The following is a 25,013-nucleotide window of genomic DNA, read 5'->3' as shown; positions in this document are numbered from 1 at the left end:
TTCATCTCCGTTAAAACATAACACCTCCTTGGCTGATGTCACCATCTGTTATTTTTAGCTGCTGCCGTCCGTGCCCCAGAAGGGTGTTTATTTCAAACTATTTGGACTTGTATGTGTGTTTGTATGCAGAGAGAGTGGGATAGAAGGAGAGTATAATGCTATACAGTTTTGCTTTCTTTTTTTAATAAAGAAAAACTTGTTTGCTTGACATAGGAAACAACCAGTGGTGCAGATGTCATTGATTGTTGGCATACAGTTTACTGCTGTATTGAGCTACTGACCTTGTCTAGGACATGTCGAAAAGGATGGACGCCCTGCTATTCCCCAAGGGAAACAAAAGCTGTGTCACACACTGCATGTTAGCTATTTCTTTTAAAAGGAAAAGGCTTCCTATTTACATGGAGAATGAGCTTTGATGTAAATTATCTGCCATGATTCTTCAACCAAGCCTTTATTTTTATTTTTCCCTGACCATATGGGTACAAATAATACAGGAAAGGGAAATTTAATTCTGCCCTCCCAGGGAAGGAAGGGTCATCTGAGGAGAATAAGAGATGGAGATAAGGGACAGTCCCCTAAGGAATTTATCCACCATAATACCAGCTTGAGAATTTGGTACAAAATTAAACAGTGACCCAGTTTTCCACATGTAAATGTCATGCTTGAGTGTCAGCATCAATGGGAGCAATTAGCAAGAAAATGTGGCAGATCCATAAACAGCAATGGGAGCAAGTGTAGAGAACATGAATGAAAGGGGAGAATATATATAAAGGGGGGCAGTATCCAGCATTGTGTGAGGAGGCCTCCCCTTACTCTCCACCCGCCTGCAGTTCCCCAACCCTCCAAAACAGTTTGGAGGGGGGTGCATATGAGGCTGCAGGGGGAGCGAGAGGAAGGAGGAGTTTTGTTGTGCAAGTGGAAGTCTGTTCTGCTAGCAGATGGGCACAGTTGGATATCACCCAAGATGTTGCTTGGTTGGGCCATCTGGATGTGTTTCACTAAGTTGCCCTTCAAGGACAATGACCACTTTGCTCAAGCCTTCTAGTGCAGTGGTACCTCAGGTTAAGTACTTAATTTGTTCCGGAGGTCCATTCTTAACCTGAAATTGTTCTTAACCTGAAGCACCACTTTAGCTAATGGGGCCTCCTGCTGCCGCTGCGCCGCCGGAGCACGATTTCTGTTCTCATCCTGAAGCAAAGTTCTTAATCCAAGGTAATATTTCTGGGTTAGCGGAGTCTGTAACCGGAAGCGTATGTAACCCAAGGTACCACTGTACTATAACGTGATTAATTTGCAAAAAAAAAAATGCTTCACAGCTTTTATTGCTGTTACCTTCACAGTAACCCTGCAAGTAGGGTAACTTTTGTTCCCATTTTACAGAGGAGAAGCTGGAGGTCACAAAGTGTCTTGCCACGGAATGAATCTCAACTAGGAGAGGGACTTGGGTCCAGGTTTTCTGAGTCCAAGGCAAATCTCTAACAACGGGTCCATCTGACATGTGCTAATCTGCTGAGACTGCTTGGGGTAAAGTGGGACCTGTCATAGGGCAAAAGTTTGAGTTATGTGACCTCCAGCTTTTTCCAACCATCCCATTCTATGTTACATGTAATGCAATGATTCCCGTGGTGCTCTTCCAGAACTTGATTGCATTTGGATGGTCTCCAGTGTGGTTTCAGAAATGTAGTTTGGTGGGAAACAGATTGTACACACTGCAAGGATTGCTTTAAGCAACTAAGTAATAATTGCAGGAAAGCTTTGTGCTCCTTTGTTTTACATCTACTGAGCTTCGCTGCAAAAGCATGCATTGCAAGAGCGCAATCAATACACATTAAGGTGAAATGCATTATATTTGTGCTTGTCCTATAATGCATCTATATCTTAATGCTTCTCAAGATCATAGCTTTTTTACATTGTCTTATTTTATTGCTTTGCACGGGAACCTGCAGATTGACCAGTCTTCATACAGTTGAAGTCAAAGTAATAAAAGTCTTGTAATTCATCTGAAGTGTGTTTGAATAAGTCTGCTCAGAGGTAACTGTAGCACCCCTCCAAATACTGTGCAGCTTCATTTTGTTAGAAAATCAAACCTAGTGATTTTACATTATTGTAAACTTTTTAAAATATTGAAATGGCTGCACAAGCTCTATTTCAAATGACATTTAGACTGCAAACGAGCTTTCAGGGCAGTGGAAACTTTATGTAAGAATTTGTTTTTGAGCAACAGTCATTTCAGCCCCTGGCAGTCAGCTAGAACTTTGGCCTAAGAAATCGTGGAAGCTTTATCTGCTGACTGTTTCCTAGTTGAAGCCAAGACCTTTGCTTAAACAATCAGTCCCTCTTGGCCGCTCCTCATTTTTTTATTAAGAATATTGTGTTGTATTTGAACAGCTCAGTTACCAGCAGTGACCCTCATTTGTAATAAAGCTGCCCTGAATTTTTTCCTGGCAGGTATAAACACAAAAGAATTTACTGGATCCAGAGTCAGCTTTGGAAAGTGAAGCAAAGAGAGGAGAAAAGAGCGAGCCCTTTGGAGCTTCAGAGTCCTGTGAAATGTCTGGGTGAGATCCAGAAAAAGAAGGGCTTAAATGTTTCATCACGCAGGTGAGAGACACTCAGTAGCATACATATGATTTTGAAGAGGAACGATAAGGAATTTGTCATCCCTTCTCACGCTGCAAATACATACTTGTCTATGGTTACTTTCCTTCCCCAAGAAATATATTATTTATTTATTGGTTTCATTTATAGATCACTCATCATGTTGACGTAACCCCTGGGTGGTTTCCAACTTATGAAACTAAGATGCAGGCAGCAAAACACCAATAAAAAATATACTTCTTTGTCACTGAGGTATCAAGCCTGCATCTAGGTTGTGTTGCTTAGGAATATAAGGAGAACACAAGGGTCATCTAGTCCAACCCCCTGCAATGCAGAAATCTCAGGAGGGCAAAGGAGGCCATCACCCATTCCTTGGGAATTGGCAGATGTTTCCTTCTGGTAGCTCTAGATATTGTTTGTGGCTGCCAAGCAAGACTGCTTTCCATAGTCTTGAGGGGGGTGAGAGAATTCCCCTAAGCAACTTCCTTGACTTCTTGGCATGTACAGTGAAGGACACAAGGGGTGGGGTGAAAGGGGTGCTCCCTAAGCTCCAAACCCCATTGTGAAAAGAACTCGATCTCATCTATGATTTGCACACATATAGAGTCTGCTCAGAAGGACTACAGAATGCGCATAGGCCATGCAGGGTCAGTGCGTGTCACCCCAACCCTATAAATCTGTTGTACAAACAAACCAGGGCTTTGGTGAACCGTCGTTCAAAAAAATGTAGGGAGGAACTCAGTGCGGCACTGTGGCAATTGTTCTGTCAGTGCAAGCATTTTAGCTCGGCAGGCAAAACATTTTCCCTGTGCGTTGTTCTGGGGGTGTCCAATTGGCTCGGGGGGGGGGGGCACAGGAGAAGGAGAAAGGGAGAAGCACTGTTGTGCTAGCACAAATTATTGTGTGGGATTCTGTTAATGGACTTTGTTAATTGAATCCAGCTTATATAATAGTTTTTTATATTTGGGTTGGGACATCAGAAATATACTGTAGCATTTTTTTTAGCCCCCATAAGGAAGGCCTAAAATTTTATTATGGTCATCCTTTCTCCAGCCTTGACAATGTTAGTTTGAATTCAGAAAATAAAATCATAGTATGATTCTAAGCATGAAGAGCATCCTTATTGTGGGATGGAGATAGGTAGACTACAGGGAAGCAGTAGACCACTGACCAATAATCACCTAGTGACTGTTGGTTGCTGGGATATTGGTCTGCTCCTGCAAGCTATCTCCTATATTCTTAAGCAGTAATGGATACTCAAAAACACTTAAGACGGATGAGCTCTGCACAGTTAATATACGTGGCTGACTGTGGGGATTCTTGTGAAGCAAAAGTATAGATTCTGCAAGACTGAAGTCAACCCACCATTGTTGTATAGATCGCCCCTCCGTGTGTGTGTCTCTGTGTGTGTATTTGTTTATTGGGAAGAGCAGGTGGAGAGATTGACTGCATCAGTTCCAAATCATCTTCATTAGCAAACTTACTATCTTTAGATTCTTGGCTGCCTTGTCAACAGAGTGTGAGATAGTAGGACATGGACTGTGTCTTGGTTATTCCAGGCCTAGCAAGGTTGGAGGGTTTTGGTTTCCACTGCCAGGCACCAGGGAGAACAGAGGTTGCTCAGCATTACCTTGCAAGACTGAGTATCACAATCCTGGACAGCTGCTCACGTTTGAATGTGTATTTTTTATTTTAATGAACACTCTTTCTTAATTTAGACAAATAGAGGATCCTTTGGTGATCATGCCACACATCTCTTTCTGCATAGGTTTTAAAAATATTTGTATTTTGTAAAAATATGTTTAAAATTAAAGACAAAGAAACTACTTTTCCAAATACAACATTGCAAATGCAAAAATGTAATACTTAAATAAGTCAATCAACTGTGCTTGTGTTCTGATAGGGCAAATGCTTAATTTTATGGCATTGCTAATCTATAGACATGTATAGACATGTCTGGATTATTTTTCATCCAACATAATGTATGTTTTTCATAAAGTTAATCAGAGGCATTCATAAAGTTAATCAGAGCTTTAGTGCTGAACCATGTCTTAATAATAGTAAGTAGTTTACCCATCATAACATTCCATATCTTTCTGCACCATGCTTCTACGATAAGCATTTTTGCACCTGCTAAGAAATTACTTACCAAGATCCTGTGCCTGCTTTTAATTAAATTGTGCAAATCATGTAAATGCTCTGCCTGGCGAATATAGATTATGCAGCTCCTGTTTCATCTTTGAAACATCTTCCGAGAACCTTGTATGGTTTTGCAAAACCATTAGAAATATTTAAGAAATCAACATGTTCAGCATTGCATTTTTAGTAGTCTTGTGAATATAAAATACCACTGGAGTGAAATAAAAATAAAAAGGCAGTTCCTGCATGTGTTGAGATTACAGGAGCTGTCATGCATTTGCTCTTTTCCCACAGATTTTGAATTTCCTCCATTTCCATTTTGCCAGAGATTAAGAGCAGAATCCAAACTCACGCCCACCCTTCCTGCCAGCTGCCATAGTGCAGCATTTCCCAACCTTGGGCCTCCAGCTGTTTTTGGACTACAACTCCCATAATCCTCAGCTAGCAAGACCAGTGGTCAGGGATGATGGGAATTGTAGTTCGAAAACAGCTGGAGGCCCAAGGTTGGGAAACACTGCCATAGTGGATGATCAAGCCCAGTTCTTGCAGCAGTCCAATTCCATCGTGTGATGACAGTGAGATTGGCTTGGAATCTAGTGGATCCCAGGCCAGCTGAGTCCTCCCCTTGGAAGGCCCTGTTTCAGAGCTTTTTCTGGTCTCCACTGGTGAAAAATCCACCTATGTATTGCTTGTTCAGCAGGAGGCCAGCTCAGGCAGGACAACTGAGCAGATTGCCCTGTTGTTGTATTGTATGTATTTTAAAGCAAGAGGTATAGAATTATACTCTGCAACCAACCTTTAATGCATATTGTTTGATTTCCCTGTTTCTTTGCTCTTCTCCTTTGTGCTTGACCCAAAAGCTGGAGCCAGAGGCAAGTAAGGCTTGCCGTTCCGTAACTCCCACACATTCCAGGAAAGTCTTAGAAGAAAAAAGAGGTGCACAGACATTTCTCTGTTCGGCCACTGCAGCTATGGACCTACGGACACAACTGGAGAGCACAACTGAGAGGAACTGGAATAAAGAGAAGATGGAGCTTCTGGAGCGCTTTGACAATGAAAGGAAAGAGTGGGAATGTCAGTGGAAGGTCATGCAGAAGAAAATAGAAGAGGTATTTTTGGGTTCTTTTCCATGTCAGCAACTAACATGATGATACTGTCTTAAGCAAAGTCCCAAAACTTAAAAAGATGATTTCACCAAAGAATCCATAGGGTTGGAATGAATCAGCCACTGTGTCTATGCCACTGTTCAGAAGCAGGGGTGGTGGTGGGGAGTTCTTCAGGCACCATTTATTGTATAAACATTGAAGCATGATGCCTTTTGGGACATTGCTGTAGAAAGCATGCTAATGCTAACATGATATTGATGCCAGAAAGGGTGTTGGAAGAATTTGCACTGTGCTTTTAAAACTAAAGGGGTCATGAGCATACCCTTGTATTATAGAACAGCAATCCATGCAAAAAAAGGTGCCACGTAGCAAGCTGCTGCCCTGCAAGTGCTGTTGGACTACAATTCCCATCATGCCTGTTCATGAAGTCCAACACACTCTGCGGTGCCACCCACTGTCCGCCCCAAATCTAGGTGTGCCTTTTTGGACATTGCTTTCTGAGATTAACGTTGACCAATCTTGTTTATTAGCATGTAAAGGAATGTCTTGAATTTGGAATCCAGGGACACGAGAGCAGGACACATTTATTCCGGCTCAGCCCTGCTATATTTATTGATGGCATTCAGTAGCAAGAGAGTACAATAAACAACATACCACAGGCTAGACACAAACTGTATTTATACACCCTTCACTCATTCGTTCTCTGCCAGTCTTCGCACAGTTCTAACCCATGGGACGAGTTTAGTATAATTATTGCTGATGCTCCCTTGAGTTGCCATTTTAGCAGTGTATTTTGTTTACCAGGACATGGAATCTATTCCTGCTGGTGATTCTGTATCTGCTTTGTTGGTTTTCCACATTCACAATATGTGTCTGCATTGATTCATCTGCCTGGTGGTTTGCAGCTGAGGTGGCTGATGCACCCCACTGGATCTCTGCCATTTTGTGCCTTCAGAGTGAAGTGTAGCTGTTTAACAAGCTCCCTTAGCCGTATTCCTTGTAATAATGATGCCATTGCTTTGCCCATCAGATCTTTCGTTTGTCCATGGAAGAGCATCACCATTCCATATTATAGTTGTTGCCTTGCTAAATCTGTAAACTGATTTGAGATGAAAAGGTAGAATTTGAAGAGGGAGGTGAAATTGATATCTGTCAGTCACTGCAGAGGTGAAATGCAGAAGAGCCATCAGTTGTTATATCTGTCTGTTCCCCTTGGAAAGGAAGCCTAACAGGCTGTTGTGCAATCTGTGCCTATGGTGGTAGAGGTCACAGCTGAACTCATGCTTCCCATAGCAATTGGTCAGGAATCCTTAGGGATACTGCTTCCAAGTCTGAGAACGAATGGAAGAGCAGCTAGAACCATGCTGGATGAGGCCAAAGAACCATCTATTATTATATTATTTATTAAATTTATATACCACCTTTCATCCAAGGATCACAGGTCAGTTTACAATATAAAAACACAAAACTACATAACATAGTAATAAACTAAAACAGTAACCACACACACAGTTGAGTCCTGTGCTCACAGTGGATAACCTGGTGCCGATTGGAAGCCCACAAATAGGATCTGAGTGGCTCTTCTGCTCTGCTTCTCATATCACATGCCTTCTCTACATAGTCTTGTACCAATTATCATGTCCTGTTGTGGTGCACCATGTATTTGGTTTGGTTTTGATGTCCAAGAGTTGGCCCAGCTGGGAGATGCTTCATTTGAGAGTTAGTGTGGTACAATGGGAATCTGTTCAGACCTTGTTCCAGTATGCAACAGCCACATACTCATGTGCTTTATGTTTGAAACCGACACCATTTTTGGAAATTGCAGTACTTCCTTGTGAAAAGAAATGATGCTGTAGCAAAAAAAGTTCCAGATATTCCAGCCCACTGAGGAATCCAGACTTTGGAGTCTGATGACACAAGCTCAACATGAAAGCAGATATCATCCTTTGTTCATCAAACTGGTAAGATCACTGTGGTCTAATAGGAGGCGTTTTGTTTCCTTTCCAGCTTTACCAGGAGGTAAAATTAAGGCGTGAGAGCAATATGAATGCCTCTGAGACTAAGGCCATTCATAGCAAGGCACAGACACGACCCATACATTCCCCCTCTTCAGTATGGAGTGACACACCAGGACTGAACTCTTGTTCAGCAGACAAAGAGAGTTTTCTCGGCAAGGCAGAAAAGGAGAGCAAGGATGCGAAAAACAAGGGAAGAAACCATGCTTTTGCAAATGATACTCTGGCCTTTGAGAGTTACAAGGAATCTGAAGATTGCCCAGGCTTGAAAACAACCAAGAATTACACACAGGATCTCAATATTGTGAGTAAACCAGTAATGGGTATTTCAATTAGGGAAAGTGAAGGTAGCTCAGGCTTCAACCTCTTACATGTCAACACTTTTTTATAAGTGGCTGTTTAATGGATGGACTTGATGTGTTCAGCTCATCTGAGTCTATTCCGAGTCCACTGGAAGGTGACAAGATCAGATCAGCCTGTCCTGAGCTGAACTGAATATGTGTGAAAACATGCTAACTACAGATCTAAGAAAATGAATGTCACACTGCCCTCTGTCCCCAAAATATATCTCCTGGGTGCTGAGGATTCCAAAACTTGTCAGTCAAGCCATGCAGACTCTTCTGTTTGCTGGTTTTTGTTTAAAATATTTGATAGCATAGCCTTTTTGCTGCAGTTTGTGGTCTGGTTTAGACATAACACTGCTTTGCTGTGAACTGTACTTGTAAGTGGGAAGTCAACCTCAAAAATAAGTGCCCTCTGTGATTCCTCCTTTCCCATGTGGTACAGTTTCTCCCAGTTATTCATTTTCTTGGTTTGCCATTACATATCAATTAAAGTCACGATTAGCATAAAAACAGATTCCTTCATACCTGGGATTTCCAGAAATTACAATTACAATTTCCAATTTGTAGGAAGACCTGGGCTGATGACCAAGTCTTGGGGAGAGGGGAAGATACTTTGGAAAGGGAAGGAGGAGGAAGTGAGGCAAGGTTGTGGCCTATTCATAAGGCTAGCTCCTGATTTGGTAAACCATGGTGTGCAGGGGTTTTGCTTTATATATTTGCCTTTTTACAAAAAGTACTCAAGGTGGCTTGCAGCAGAATAAAACATCAAAATCACAGACATAACTACACAATAATGTAAATAGCAGATAGGAGAAGTTATGGCTCTACCAGGTCTGTATCTTTTGTGTTGTGGCCCTTCTTTAATTACCTCTGAAATGGAAAACACAGGCTATAGCTGTGTTTACAGCCGTTCTAGAAATTTGATAAGAACCTGATCACACTAAAAGATTGCTATTTGCATTTATAGGCTCTTAAAGAACTTGCCAAAGTAAGCGAAGACTTGTGCAGCTACCAAGAGGAAATCCGCAAGAAGTCCAACCACAAAAGGTATCACTACATTAGATGTTCTTACTTGGGCACATTGGAGACACAGGGCCACACACAAGCAACTGGGAAACGTTGAATGTGAGCTGGAGAAATGTCCACAATACTTCAGTCTTTAATCAGGGGTGGAGACTCTGTGGCCCTCCAAATGTTGGACTCCAACTCCCATCAGCCCCAGCCAGCATGGTCAAGGATGATGGGACCTGTAGTTCAGCCACATCTGGGCAGGGAAGGCACAGGTCCCCCATCATTACTTTAAGTGTCCTTGGAAAAAGAGAGAGAGAGAGAGAGAGAGAGATACAAATTCTTAGCCCCTTCAACTTGTAATAAAATTGCTTTACCTTAAATCCAGTTCAAAGCTATGCCCACATCACATATTAGATCTGGTTGTGATAGAAACAGCAGCCTGAGGCTCCTGTTAAAATCCTCCCCTCATTTGAGGCAGCTGAGCAGTGAAACCACATTTTAATCCTTTCAAGGGACTCGCTCCCAAAAGTTCTTCCTCCGACATTAAAAACATTATAAAAAGAATGGCATGCTTTATAGGCTGTCCCCCAGGTTTAGCTGCCTGTGGAGCTCAAAGGTGAAAGACACATTGGTCTTATCTCTTTCACACTGAGGCAGCAACAGTTAGTCACACTCGAGTGCCTTGGATAGCTGTGACTAACCTAAGTTCTCGTTTGGTAACAGGATTTGATTCACAGGGAAGTAGGAAGTGCTTCTGTAATTCAGCAAGTGTTGTTGCTATCTGATTAAAGTTCCTTTTCTCTCCAAGGAACAGCTTGCCAAAAATATATACAAACATCGCTCAGGTTAGCCAGTTCTTCTGGGGGATGCTGGTGGGCCCCTAGGATAGTTCTCTTAAGGGATCAAAGATGAAATTACAAGAACCTTGGGCAATGATGTGTTTTGTTATGTTGTGCTGCTGATTTGGTACCCTGGCATGTTGAAAAGAAAGAGATTTCAAGATATTTGCTGTGTAGAATGATCACACTCCTCATGGGCTTCATAAAGGTGTGGGCCTATTGATATAGGTAGGTAGGTAGGTAAACAAACAAACAAACAAACAGAACATGGACTGAGTCCCCACTTCAAGTCCTACATTGACATTCTGAAACTGTTGCTGGACTGATTTGTGTAATAGAGAGAATAGTTAAATCACTGCTGATTAATATAAAATATTTTTCTTACATATGTAGAAAGAAGTTGTTTCCTTTCCTGGGAGAATCTGCCGAAACTGAAAACGCACTGATCACACAAGAGATGAACCATGGGCGTAACCATGACCCACAAACAGTTTCAATTGCATTTGATACAGAAGAGCAAAACAACAAGAAGAACTTGATGGGCATTAGCAGGTGTTCAAAGGAGATGCCACCGAGCGCTCTTGCTGGAGTTGAGAAAACAGGCTTTTTTCCCTGGCAGAAAAGAGAAGCCCCTCCTGTGCCTCCAAGAAGCACTTCCCGGCACTTGGCCAGCTCTCTCGCACAGGTTTCTGAAGCATTAGCAAAAGAAACAGGGCACAAAAGCAGTTGCGAGACCCAGGAGGACCAGGAAGAAAGTGCATTGACTCGCCTGCCTTTTGCAAAGCAATGTGATGCTCCAATGCCACTGACAAATGAATGGAAATCTGTTAGTGGGCCTGCTATGGCTACCACGGTACCCACTGAGAAAAGGGATCAGTCCCTTGAATGCAAGCTGCCTGCAGGGTTTTCTCATAACACTTGGTCTCATGATGCAAGTAAGGTTGGGAATAGTCCTAAAAAGGACTCTGCCTCACATTCTGTCCAGAAGAGCTGTTCTGACGGAAATATGGTGCCCCAGAAACAACAGCATCCTATACCGCAAAGCAGTGTGCATTATAACAGTGACTTATATGCCCCTGTGTGCAACACCCTGGGTGATTCTGGCTATGGAACTGGAAAGACTCAACGAAATGAAACGCTGGAAGCAAAAATTGATGAGTTCAACAGAACCGTGTTTCACACAGATAAAGGCCACAAGTGTGTGGAACGGAACCCCGTGGTGCCAGTGCTGTCTGGAGACCCCAAACCCCGCCCCATAGTTCAGGACAGTGTGGCCAGCAGGGCGCAAAAGGAAGAGCCAGCCTGTGTTCTGAATCCCAGGCTCTCTTCAAGACTGGACGAGAAAGCCTCCAAGCCCAGCAAAAATGCCAAAGCCACAGGGCAGCAGAGGCAGCTCAATGGACTCCTAAGTGGTTACCAGCATATGCTCCATGAACACGACTGGAAGCCAAGCAATTTGTCTGGCCGCCCACGATCCGCAGACTCCAGATCCAACTATGGGGTTGTCGAGAAGCTTCTGAAGAACTATGAAAAGTCAACCGCTGCATGGAACTCAAAGCTCCACAAAGAGCGCTGGCTGCCGCCCAGTTCGGAATTGGCGGGTGGCAGCTGCGAGAAATTGGGCCACTATTTTGAAATGCTCCAGACAGATCAAGGGAAGCAGGAGCAGCCGAAGAATTCAACCCGGCACGTGGGGCTTTATGCCAAGCATGGCAAAGAGAAGCAGAAATTTCCCGAGGTATGCCTTTATAATGAAAGTTGACCCATTTGTCACATTTTGACCCTACGCTTCCTTGAAGAAGCTTGAGGCGGCACATGTTGTCCAATATGGCCTTCCTTGAGTTTCTTAGTCCCTGGGCCTCTTGCACCCACACAACAGTGCTGTGAGGTAGGCTAGCCTGAGGGAGTGACTAGCCCAAGTTGCTTAGTGAGCTTCAGAGATGAGTGGGATGGGTGGGTTGGTTCCTTAACAAATCAAATACAGTATCGGATGCGGCATACACAGCTCTCTCAGTGTTCCATTTGCATTTTGCACCATCTGTTATAGGAGAAATTTTAGACAGAGCTCTCAAGGATGATTTATTACAATTCCCAATCTGACGCTGCCAGAAAGTGCTTCCCAATTGCTGGGTGCTCAGTCCATTGTGGAACAGACTGTGTGAATTAGGAACAATGGTCTGCAGAGTGGGTTTTCCATCTGCTCATTGGAGCCCTGACCCCATAAGACATCACAGGATTAGTGCAAGGATATGATAATAACTCCTTGATGTAAAAGGATTCAAAAGGCATGAAAAATAATAGAAAATAAATGTACAAGCAAGGTGGATTGGCATTCATCATCTAATCAAATGTCTTTAAATAGTACATGTTGAAAGCCAGAAATGATCGCTGGCTGGAGTAAGGTTGAATTGATTGTAAAGTTCCTGTAAAAATAGTCCCCAAATTGGCCAAAGCGGGGAAGAATATACGTTTTGTGCAACCCACAGATTGTTCATTTTCATCCCTGTTGCTGATATTCCATTGATTTTACTGGAACCATGCTAACATTTCATTTTATTATTCATTACTTGTCTTCCTTAAAATATTTATAGGCTGCCCTTCTGAGCAAAACTCCTCCAGGGTCTAAAGACCTTGATAGAGAGAACAAAGAGGAGAAGCTTGCCATGTTCCTTTAAGAGTCTGCCTTTGTTTTAATAATTCTTCCACTTCCGAGGCAGCAAGAAAATATCTTAGCCATTCATTTTGTAACAGCAGTTAGATAACAAGGTCCTGGTAAAGGAGAAGTAATTTTATTATGCTGTTACCAGTTCCTTGCCATGTCATTAGGCTTCTGGGAATACAATACAGAAGCAATTTTGCTGTTTTATCCCAAGAGCCAGGAAATGAAAAGGATTGATAATGGAAGCAACAGCAGACTCAGCGGTGGCTGAGGGTGTCTATGTGTGAAGACAGTGGCATTCTCCTGGGACACTGCTGCACTCATCAGGATGGGGGGGGGGGAGGCTAGATGGTGAGACTGGGGAGTCTTTGGCACAGTGGTGACACCTCATCCCTGTTTCAGTTAGCACAATGGCTCATGATGGATAACTCAATCAGTACATGGTTTGAGCCCCACATTGGGCAAAAGATTCCTGCATTGCAGGGTGATTTTACTAGATGACCGTCTGGACGCTTCCAGCTCTACAATTCTATGGTTCTATGAGTGCTATTGCCAATGAGGGGACGCCACTGCTTCTGCCTGCCCCTGCCCCCGCAAGCTGCCACTGAGCAGATATCCACATTGGCCATAGGAAGAAGGCAAAGAGTAGGGCAGAAACTAGACATTACATGCTAAATGGTAGCCTAGCTGTCCTTGTTTAGCTTGGAAAGTTGCTTGAAAGATAGGGTGCTTAGGAGTGGAGAAGCAACTGCGTCGGGAAAAGATGAAGCATATCCCTCCCTACTCTCCCACTCCAAAAGTCCTTTTCTAAAAACAGCTTTTCAAATTAAAAAAGGGGGGAATTTTAAGAATTCTGTGGAAGAACTGTAGCAGTTGTCAGAAACCACAAGCGGGGAGAATGCTCTTGTGGCTGCAGGTTTTTCACAGGCGTCTGGTTGACCACTGTTGGCATGATCCTGCAGGTCCTTCTTCCATTCTTATGTTCTCAGAGCAACTGCTTTGCATGGAGAAAGCTCCAGGTTTAACCCCTGGCATCTCCAGGCAGGGCAATTGCCAGTCATGGTAGACGATACTGAGGTAGATGGTCTAATAGTATGAGGCAGCTTCCTATGGTCCTGTCTACTTCAGAGCATTCCTAGACATGCTCACAGCATTGACCATGGCCTCACTGGTGGAGGAAGAGGGGGAGTGCACTGCCCCCAGCACCACGATCCCAGTGGGGTGCCATTACGGTTGCCCTCCCTCCGCGCTGGGCGCCACACCCCCAGGACGCACACCATGCCCCTGCAGGCAGCCTGCCACACCCCTGCAACACATGCCATGCCCCAGGCAGTATGCCATGCCCCGGGACACGCGCCAGCCATGCCCCCACCTGCTCTCTACCCCCGCCACTGAATGGCCTGAAGCCTGAGCCATTACTGTATGATTTCCCAAGAGTCATCTATCAACACCCACCATGATAAATTAGGGAAAGGTGGTGGCAGAGAAACATTTCAGAGAGTCTTCTAGGCTCTGTCATGGTCTGAAAGGTGTCATTGGGAGTGCAATGGTCCCCAGAGGCCCTACTGATTCCAAATGAACACATCAGGTTACTTTCAGATAAGTCACCAGATGTGCTCCAAAGTCATCACAATTAAATTTGTGACTGCAGAATAGGAAGTTGGGTGCTGAGTCTGCCCACCCATAATTCTGTGCCTAGCCACAGCTCAGCTGTCCCTGCAAGACAGTGGGCATTTGGTTGCATCACACAGTCAGTTTCCCATCAACATGCAATAAGCTTTTGAAAACCTGACTGTACGCTGAGAGGTGTGAGTGGCATCAGGGATGGAGCCACCGCACAACCAGTTTGCTCCGCAACCTGCTTGACTTCATCCAGCTTTGGCCATGTGCAGAGAGAGGGTTGTGTGTTTTAGCTCTCATTTAGAGTCTCCCATGCATATTTTGTGTCTTGCTAGTGTGGCACATATTTCTTTGACACATGCAGGAGTTCCTCTGTCCTTACATCTTTGCAATGCTATGTTATGGTAAACAACACATTCTCTGGACCTTTTAATAGCCAGCGGCCACCTGTTGTAAGGCTAGTCATTCTCTTTAAATTCCACGAATGCTTTTTGAGGAGTTTTGTTCTGACTTTGTTACCCAAGCAGCCACATTTGTATTTGTAGGTGTCTGCGCCAGCTAAGCAGTCAAATGCGAAAGGCTTCTCTCGGCCAGCTCGGCCAGCGAACAGGCGTTTGCCTTCCAGGTGGGCCTCCAGGTCGCCATCAGCCCCACCAGCTGTGAGAAGAGCTGCCTTGAACGAACTTTCTTGAACTTCTGTTGTGGGATCTCAGTGTTTCTGAACTCAAGAATGGATCTGGTGCTGTTATTAAATCTCCATATGGACTCTCTTTTCCACGTTCCTGACCACAACCAGATCTGTGTAATCGTATTTTGGTCAACAGTGACCTTGCCCTTGGACTTGTTGGAGTCACTGTTTCAATTCTTAGACCATCCTTCCACAGTCTTCAGTGTTTTTATCAACTAGATAAGGATGCCCCTTCCTCATATGTATATATGATTTTATAATTCGCAACCATTTTTTTCCTTTGAATGACATATGCTAATAGTTATCTCCTCAATCCTTTTTTAAAAAGAAATTACATAATGTATAATCCTGTATATTCTTACTTTCCCCACAAAGAGCAGGAAGAAATGCTGTATGCATGATCATGTGTTTGTAGGTGCATGTGTTGAAATAGGAAGCATAACTGTATTTAGGTGAGAGAAACTCAGTTCCAGTGCTGATATTGAAATTATAACATTTGTTTATATACTTGCATATACACATAAAAATGTTTCTGTTTTATTTTGAAAGTTCAGCATATAGCCTAGGCAATAATAATATTTTGTATATCTTTTACAGGTTTCACAGGTCTAGTATTTGATATACAAAAACTAAGAAATGCATTTTGGGGGGTAACTGTAGTGAAAAGGCATTTTATGGTATGTACCAGGAGCAGTTTTGCTCAGTGAATCATGTCTTCATTAATGCTTATTTAAACGTCACTTCTTTAAACTTTACTATGCTAGGCTTATGTTTCAGAATTAAAAACCTAGTGTTTACACCTACATTAGGCCTTTATCAGTGCACAGACATTCCAAAAAATAATGCTTGTGCTTGCCATTTGCTATAACATCACTCAGTGACTGGACTCTTAATAGATTTGTTCAACCGGCCGTGTGTGTTGAACAGAGGAGAAAGATTGAGACGGATATCCAGACAACAGCTGCACTTACACCATCAAATCCTGACTTTATAAACCACACTATGCTAGAGCTTGGTGCAGCTCCCTCCTACCACTTGCTCCTCCCTTTATGCAAACAAAGAAACAAGCCAGGAAGCAATTGTTAATGGCTTCTGAACAAGCCATGATTTAAAACTTATGAATCTTGCTTGTTTGGAAGCCATTAACAAGAGTTCCTGGGTCACATATATGTGGGAACTCTGGTTGATACTGCTTCCAGGCTTGTTTCCCTACGTGCATGAAGGCTGTGTACAGGTGCATGGAAGCCAGGCAAATCCTGGCTTTAAAAGCTTTAGGGCAGAACGATACCTTCACTGGCCTCAGGGCTTCTAGTACAACTTAACCCACATGTTGACATGTTGGTTTCCTTGCTGACTTCTGTCAGTGATGCGGAATTGAGTTGATGAAACACACACTGAAGCTGCCCAGACATGTAGTAAGATGAACTCCATGACATGAAGGAGAACATGCCAGAGTGGCTGGGGCAACAGCATATTATTATTATTATTATTATTATTATTATTATTATTATTATTAAACATGATGAGTGCATGCTGGTTCTGCACACTTCCACTTCCCCTGAAATACTTGTAATAAAAGTGTAGCTAAGTCATATTTACCATTAATGTTAGGATTTTGGCAAGTGGCAGGGCTTAACCTAAGCTGTGCTTTTGAGCCAATCCCCACTCTCCCTCCCCCATTATGATTGTCCAGGCTGCAGTCAAAGTCTCAAGTCTAGCAAGATGGAGCTCATCACTTCGTTTTAAATGAAAGCGGAAGAATTATCAACCAATGAAGTACTGGAGGACTTCAGAGAGCCAAGGCAACTGCCACATTCTGCTCCCATGAGCGCTATGAGTGGCTCTCGGTTATGAGGTTAGCTTTCATTCTGGCAGAAGCCTGACATAGAGTACATAAATATTGCATCAAGATAGGATTGCTGTGGTGCCAGAAATCCTAGACTGATGGCATTAGAAGCATGTATTTGCCATCATCTGTCTCTATGTTGTTGGCTGTTAATATGCTATGTGCGTAGCTCAATTTATACACTCTTCCTAAGAGTCTGAATGAAATATAGATCCTCCTGAACTGCCTTGTTAAGTGTCATTTTAAAAATGCTGCTTTCATTGTCGTGAATGTTCATCTCTCTGAGAATTTTGCAGGAGAAATGAACAGCAACCCACATGGAATACTAGGGTGAACGTAATATTTTTAAGGAAATAGGTCGGTCCAAAATAGTCACACTATTACTCTTCTCATGAGAAAAGTCAGACACTACCCCGCTTGAAGAAAAAGAAGAAATCAAAATTCTTTGCCACATTAACCCACCAACAGATCAGACCCTAACATTTTATTGGCTTGAAATATTTATCATTGACTGTTCTGGCTAGGACTGGTGGGTATTATAGCTCCAACAACATTTGAAGGGACACAGGTCCTCCACCACTGATTTGAAAGCTAAAACAATTCTGTTCTCACAATGGCCACCCGGTTGCCGCCAGAAGCCCACAAGCAGGATATGAGTGCCGGAGCAGACCCCTCACTTAGGATTTGCAGTAACATGTTCAGAGGCATACTGCCTCCAGCAGTGGAGATAGAACCTCAATATTGCAACTAGTAGCCTTATCCTCTACAAATCTGTCTAATCCTCTTAAAGCCACGGCATTTCATGACATTGAATTCCATGATATGGAGAAGTCTGTCCTAAATCTCACCAGCATTCAACTTCATTGCATGATGCTGGGTTCTAGCATTAGCAGAGAGGAAGAAAAGCCTCTCTTTATTCACTTTCTCCACACTATGTGTAAACATATACACTTCTATCAGGTGTGCCACCCCCATTTACTCAACTTTTTTCTGAACTGAAAAGCCCCAAATGAGTTGCTCTAGTTCTGTTGTCATTTTGGTTGCCTTTTTCAGAAGTTTCTCCAGCTCTACAAGCACAGATCTGTCCTCAGGATCTGTTGCTTAAAAGAATCTCAGGTAATAGGGGCTAGGGAAGGTTTCTTCTTGAGAACTGAAGAGACAGTACTGGTATATATGGACCAATAATCTTATCTTAGTTTGAGGCAGCTTCATATGTTTAGCAGCTGATGAATGAGGGAACACTTGCTACATGAGAGTTTTACAGTCAGTAAATGTGTACACGTTCACCATTATTCCTCTTCCAAATTATTTCCGTGTCACAGTGATCCCACAGACGAGCTGATCTTGTCTGAAGGGGGAATCATGTTGACTATTTACTGTGCAGTTTTCTTTTTGACAGAAACATTCACAGAATACTTGAAAAGTGACCAGAGATTATAGTGTAGAATTGTACCAATTCTTGGCAGAACAAGCAACGTATGATCTAGCTGACTTGCCTTGTGAATGAATTATGATAAAACTTTTTAAAAATTGCCTGTGAGGTATCTGAGAGGATTCCCCTGCCCCTCTAATTAACATGAGACTAATCTACAGGAGCCAACTTATCTCGTGACAAGTTTCATGGCATGTAAAAGTTCACTGGTGAAGCTTCTACCACTAGGCATATTGGGGAAATCATCACTTGAATTTCCTCCCGACACATTTTTTAAAAAAAGACTTGACGTGACTTCCAATAAATACAAAACATACAACATTTGAAATAATACCATAAAAAGAGCAACATACAAAAAACCTCACCCTACCCCATAAAAATTGATACAATCAGCATCAGCACAAGAAAGAGTCAATAGCCAAAGATCACCAGAAATAAAAAAGGTAAAGGTACCCCTGCCTATACGGGCCAGTCGTGTCCGACTCTGGGGTTGCGCGCCCATCTCGCTTAAGAGGCCGGGGGCCAGCGCTGTCCGGAGACACTTCCGGGTCACGTGGCCAGCGTGACGAAGCTGCTCTGGCGAGCCGGCACCAGCGCAGCACACGGAAACGCCGTTTACCTTCCCGCTATAAAGCGGTACCTATTTATCTACTTGCACTTAGGGGTGCTTTCGAACTGCTAGGTGGGCAGGAGCTGGGACCGAAAGACGGGAGCTCACCCCGCCACGGGGATTCGAACCGCCGACCATGTGATCAGCAAGCCCTAGGCGCTGAGGTTTTACCCACAGCGCCACCCGCGTCCCTCTATCACCAGAAATAGATAATAACAAACACCCTATTGTAATGGCTGGGAGCAGAGGAATGTCTTCACCTGATTCTTTTAAAAATAAATAAATCAAAAATAGTAATATTTGTTCCAGGCAGGCCTTAGTGGGAAAAGTGCTCCATAGGCAGGGAGCCACAAACGAAAAGGCCCCGTCCCTTGTTTGGTTGTAAATTGCTTTGGATTGCCCTGGGCAAGATAATAATAATAATAATAATAATAATAATAATAATAATAATAATAATAATAATAATAATAATACAACCTTTATTGTCAATGTACAACCAGTGTACAATGAAATTAACTGAGCAACTAAGATTAAGCAACTAACAAATTTAATAACTAATAATAATTAATAATTATTATTGCTGCTCTCCAAACCTGTCTCAGAGGTGAAATCCAAAGGAGGGTCTCAGATGTGGAGATTAATCCATAGCAGGTTCATGCCAAAAGAGGCTATTGAAGGCAAAGACAGGAAAACCATTTGGAAATCTATGTCAATGCTTGAATTACTGTGGAAAAGGTTGCTGCACTCTTGTATGAAGTAAATCCTCCATTTAACCTATGTTGGCTTATCTTTTCAAAGCTCGTTCATCAAATGATAGCATGGTAGCTTAGTCTGCTTTTGATTTCTGCCACTTTACCAAATGACAGCTACAATGTAAGATTAATGAATGGTAGGTAGCATCCCCTTGTATATAGACCTAATTAAGGCTGCAATCCTATACCCACTTATCCTGGAAAGTCCCATTGAACTCAATGGTATTTACTTACTGAACTGCACCATAAGAAACCCTTGTGGTAATTAATTTTAAATCGATCAATGGCAAATTGAATAGGATGTTCTCCTTTCCTCAATTAAATAACGTGTAGTCCATTTTTTGTTTGTTTTAGCTTTTAGATAAGTACCTGGCATTTGAATTCAATATGCAGATAGGTAGATTGTTCATTGGCTGTGTTGATTTTAGACGCTTCCACTAAGCCTGTTTAAATGGAGCTGTCATGGCAAACAGCAGCTGATGGCTTGCAAAGGAAGCTTCAGTCTGATCTGATAGCTAGAGCTCTTCTAAGCAGCAACGATGGAATGAAATGTTTTAGCAGTTGAGTGTATAAAGGAGGATTGTGATTGAACTGTGTGGTGTACAGTTTCAAATATGCCGTGCTGTCCTGCTGGGAATTCCAAGGAAGCAACGCAAATTGTTTCTGGGAGGACAGTTTCAGAGGTAAAGAAGACCACAGGCAATAGTTTGAGACACAGAGGACCATGACATTGGTGATGGGTTCAGCATCCCTTCCCCGATTCCTGCGACAGCCTTGAGCCAACCAATTCTGAGTTGATTCCATAATCACAGGGTTAGGAAAAGAAGTTGGTGGTAGAAGGGAAAGGGTACTTCAGGGAAGGGTACTTCAGGGAAAACCGAGGACGGAAAGTGGTGTGGCATGAAGGTCTACCAGTTACTAGTAATTTGAACTAGAGTCATTTCCTTTCCCAAGACCCTGTAGCAGCTTAGGTTAGTGGGGGAAATGTAACAATTAGGCACTATGGCCATTCCGGCTGGAACTGATGGATTTGGTAGTTCAATATATCTGGTGAGCAACTGGATTGGGAGGGGGATTCTAGACTCAAGACAACATTCTCCACTTTCCCATCCTGTGTCTTGGTGCAGATGTATGCCCTTTTAAAAATAAAATTAGCCACAAACACATATTAAGGCTTTCTTATGCTGCCTTGCTTTTGAAATGTGTTGTTGTGGTTTACATAGCCATTGAAATAAATCCAACATGTGGTTTACAAACCTGATAGAGGCTGAATTGAAGTGTTGAAACCAGCAAAGGCACCTGCCATCTCTGGCACAAAGGACTCAGCTGATGACCTGCAACTTCTCCAGCTTTAAACACATGTCGATGGGATACCCTCCTCCATTGTATGGGATGAACCTTCTTCACAAAGGAAGTAACTCCTGACAGAATAGGGGGTTCATTTAGGAAAGACTGGAAGAAGTCAGGCTGTGTTTCAGATGAAATGTGATTATACCTCAGAAGCACTGGTTTTTCTGGCCAATTCACTGGGGTTTGGGCTACATTACTTGAATCTGGATCTCATTGAAATAAATGTGAAAATACTTAATTTGGATCCAATTCACCTCTTCGGTGTAATCCATACAATAACATGGCTCTGTTCGGGTATATATGCCCAAGACCTAAATCAATTTGTTGTTGTTGCATTGTTTTTTGCCCAGTTTCTTTATAACTGAGCAACAAAAATGGACAATGCATATGAAGTGAAAAATAAACATTATCAGCAAAGTAAGTTCAACACAAGGACCTTTTGATAATAAAGTCAGAAGAACGCCAGGCACTTCTGTCTTCCACTGCCTCCCGCAATTTGGTCAAACTCATGTTCATAGCTTCGAGAACACTATCCAACCATCTCGTCCTCTGTCGTCCCCTTCTCCTTGTGCCCTCCATCTTTCCCAACATCAGGGTCTTTTCCAGGGAGTCTTCTCTTCTGGAAGCCAGTGTGGTGTAGTGGTTAAGAGCGGTAGTCACGTAATCTGGGAAACCGGGTTCGTGTCTCCGCTCCTCCACATGCAGCTGCTGGGTGACCTTGGGCCAGTCACACTTCTGTGAAGTCTCTCAGCCCCACTCACCTCACAGAGTGTTTGTTGTGGGGGAGGAAGGGAAAGGAGAATGTTAGCCGCTTTGAGACTCCTGAAGGGGAGTGAAAGGCGGGATATCAAATCCAAACTCCTCTTCTTCTTCTTCTTCTTCTTCTTCTTCTTCTTCTTCTTCTTCATGAGGTGGGCAAAGTATTGGAGCCTCAGCTTCACGATCTGTCCTTCCAGTGAGCACTCAGGGCTGTTTTCCTTAAGAATGGATAGGTTTGATCTTCTTGCAGTCCATGGGACTCTCAAGAGTCTCCTCCAACACCATAATCAAAAGCATCAATTCTTCGGCGATCAGCCTTCTTTATGGTCCAGCTCTCACTTCTATACATCACTACTGGGAAAACCATAGCTTTAACTATACGGACCTTTGTTGGCAAGGTGACATTGTACAATGAAGGAAATAGGAAAGGTCTGCCAGCCGATGTGGGTGTGACTTTGTATTTTTGTTTAGTTTTTTAAGAGAGGTTATTGTACAATTACATTAATTATTGCAGATCTTATTAACCACAGCAACTGTATTCAAAGTATATTGCATGGACGGGGGTGGGGAGAGATTTAACTGTTAATGCCACTGTGTGGGCCTTTAAACACTGATGATCAAATCTCTTCACATTCCCGTCATGAAATCTGAAATAGCCCCTGAATACATAGATAGATGTTTCTGCATTGGAGAATAAAATAATCTGAACTAGACCTTTAGGGGGATTTTTAATATGTTTTTTATTTTTTCTTTGACTTTTCATCTTGTCAACCAACGTGAAAGGCCTTTTGAAATATTCGTTCTCTCATGTTGTTCCCGGGCAAGTGAAACCACAATCAGCTAAAGGCTTTTGCATCTTCCGTCACCTCCCATTCATATATAATCATTAAGTGTAGCATACAACTCTGTAATCAAAACCAACGAATGAGTTCTGCAACAAAATCTTGTTGACATTCCAAGTCCAGATCAAATCTGTCCTTGCCCTCACTGTTTCTTGAGGTGGCAGGCTGCAGAAGTTTTATACCTGCATTATCTTCAAAGTATCTGGAATGAAATGGCACATATAGAGTGTTTGTGCAGAAAGGGTTTGATAATGTGGAAATATGGAGAGAGAGAGAGAGAGAGAGAGAGAGAGAGAGAGAGAGGCCACAACCATTTTTTAATGTAGCATCTTAACTAGCTACAAACTCCCTCATTAACACAGTTTTAAACTGGCATGTATCTCTTTGTGACATGACCTGAGCATCTGCAGCGACTCTTGATTTTTGTTACTACTTTTTTATTTTTTTATTTTTAAAAAGTGCATTTGGCGTTGAGGATATCCGATATAATTGTTTTCCTCCAGTTGCATGGCAGATTATAGCTTGTTCCATTTATTATTTCACAAAATGTGTTTAGCATTTCCTCTTTGAGCTAGTCTCACAAGTGCAACAGCTCATTTTTGTGCCAAAGAAAGACAAACATCTTAAGACAAATAAAAATAAAATCCCAGAGAATGACAACTAATTAATTTTCCATGGTAAAATGCTATCCCCGAGGCCTGTGGAAAATACCAGAAGGAGAATTTAAGAGCAGAGAGGGTGGAGGAATGGCAAGGAAAATATGGTTTTGGTCATGTTTACATTCCTCCATTTGCTTTGCTCATATGTTCTAATACATGTTGAAGAGGAACTTGAAATTTGGCCAAGGTTTGGGCAAACTATCCATGTGAAAATTGTATGTGCTGAGTGTACATCAGTCTGACAGGAAGGTGCGGGAGGAGATACTTCATGATTATATATATAAAAAAGGCTGCATACACACCATACATTTAAAGCACACACCTCTGCCAAGGAACTGTAGTTTTCCCCAGAGCTACAATTCCCAGGATTCTTAACAAACCACAGTAACCAGGATTCTTCGGGGTGAGGTGGGGGGTGCATTTTAAATATATGGTGTGTATGTAGCCAAGGACCAGCCAATCATCATTTTTCACAGATAGCCTTTCAAAGCAAGAACTACAGTGGTGCCCCGCAAGATGAATGCCTTGCAAGACGAAAAACTCGCTAGACGAAAGGGTTTTTCGGTTTTGCGTTGCTTCGCTAGACGCATTTCCCTATGGGCTTGCTTCGCAAGACGAAAACGTCTTGCGCTTTTTTCTTAAAGCTGCTTGAAGAGGCGCAGTTGAGACGGACCGTGCTTCGCAAGACGAAAAACATTGCAAGACGAAAAGACTCGCGGAACGAATTATTTTCGTCTTGCACCACTGTACCTTGAGCCATTTTCATCTGATCTCAAAGTTGAGACAGGATCCTCAGTGGTTCACTAGTTAGAGTACAGACATCAGTCAGTGTCAGCCCTCATACACTTTGGTAACTAGCATGTTGGGTTTATTAAAGAAAGTAACGGTATTAATATCCTATCTCACACTTGATCAAGCATTTTGAATCTTATATCCTAACCATCTATCTGTCAAGGACACTCAGAGTTGCTTACAATAATATATGATGTATGTGGGATCCCCATATTCCTGCAAACATGTAACTCATCACCCAAACTATGTTATCTATAAGCAAACAAAATATAAGCAAATATTCTGTGGCTGAATTGTAGTTCACAAGCTCCATTTGGAGACTACTTTAAGTCCTTCCACGTGCCATATTTTGTCATGTGATGAGTTGTTCTTCTCCGAAACATGTAAGAGCTGAACAAGAGTACATAAAAATCTGTAAGATAATGTCAATCATAAAACAAAATTAAAAGAATGATAAAGATCATTCATGGTTTATCACATCAGCTGCAAACTGGATACTTTTCAAAAGTTCTGAGAAATCAAGCATTTCTTAATGTGTGAAAAAATGAGTGTTGGGGAGCACAGAAGGGTTGTGTAATCATAAAAAGGTAAAGGTACCCCTGCCCGTATGGGCCAGTCGTGTCCGACTCTAGGGTTGTGCGCTCATCTCACTTAAGAGGCCAGGAGCCAGCGCTGTCCGCAGACACTTCCGGGTCACGTGGGCAGCGTGACGAAGCTGCTCTGGCGAGCCAGCACCAGCGCAGCACACGGAAACACCTTTTACCTTCCCGCTGTAAAGCGGTACCTATTTATCTACTTGCACTTAGGGGTGCTTTCGAACTGCTAGGTGGGTAGGAGGTGGGACCGAAAGACGGGAGCTCACCCCGCCGCGGGGATTCGAACCGCCGACCATACGATTGGCAAGTCCTAGGCACTGAGGTTTTACCCACAGCGCCACCTGTGTCCCTTGTGT

General features: G+C 42.8%; 2 protein-coding genes across 7 annotated transcripts in view; both read left to right on the top strand.

Moving 5' to 3' along the window:
• MTCL3 (MTCL family member 3) overlaps positions 1 to 2,598 on the top strand; it is a 30,115-nt gene extending 27,517 nt beyond the window's left edge. For all 6 annotated transcript variants that reach the window (XM_083497999.1, XM_083498001.1, XM_083498002.1 and 3 more), the window contains exon 9: positions 2,449 to 2,598. The gene's annotated coding sequence lies outside the window, so the exon portion shown is untranslated. The remainder of the gene's footprint in view (positions 1 to 2,448) is intronic.
• Positions 2,599 to 5,036: 2,438 nt separating this feature from the next.
• On the top strand, positions 5,037 to 15,824 carry KIAA0408. Its single transcript, XM_083498004.1, has 6 exons — positions 5,037 to 5,115; positions 5,261 to 5,846; positions 7,851 to 8,162; positions 9,170 to 9,249; positions 10,446 to 11,790; positions 14,877 to 15,824. Exons 2-6 carry the CDS (start codon positions 5,709 to 5,711, stop codon positions 15,021 to 15,023), a joined length of 2,022 nt encoding a protein of 673 aa, XP_083354130.1. The 5' UTR covers positions 5,037 to 5,115; positions 5,261 to 5,708; the 3' UTR covers positions 15,024 to 15,824.
• Positions 15,825 to 25,013: the final 9,189 nt, after the last annotated feature.

The sequence above is a fragment of the Podarcis liolepis genome (genome assembly GCF_965112155.1).
Source record: "Podarcis liolepis genome assembly, chromosome: 3".
Taxonomy (NCBI): domain Eukaryota; kingdom Metazoa; phylum Chordata; class Lepidosauria; order Squamata; family Lacertidae; genus Podarcis; species Podarcis liolepis.
This window is presented reverse-complemented; position numbering and strand designations above follow the sequence as displayed.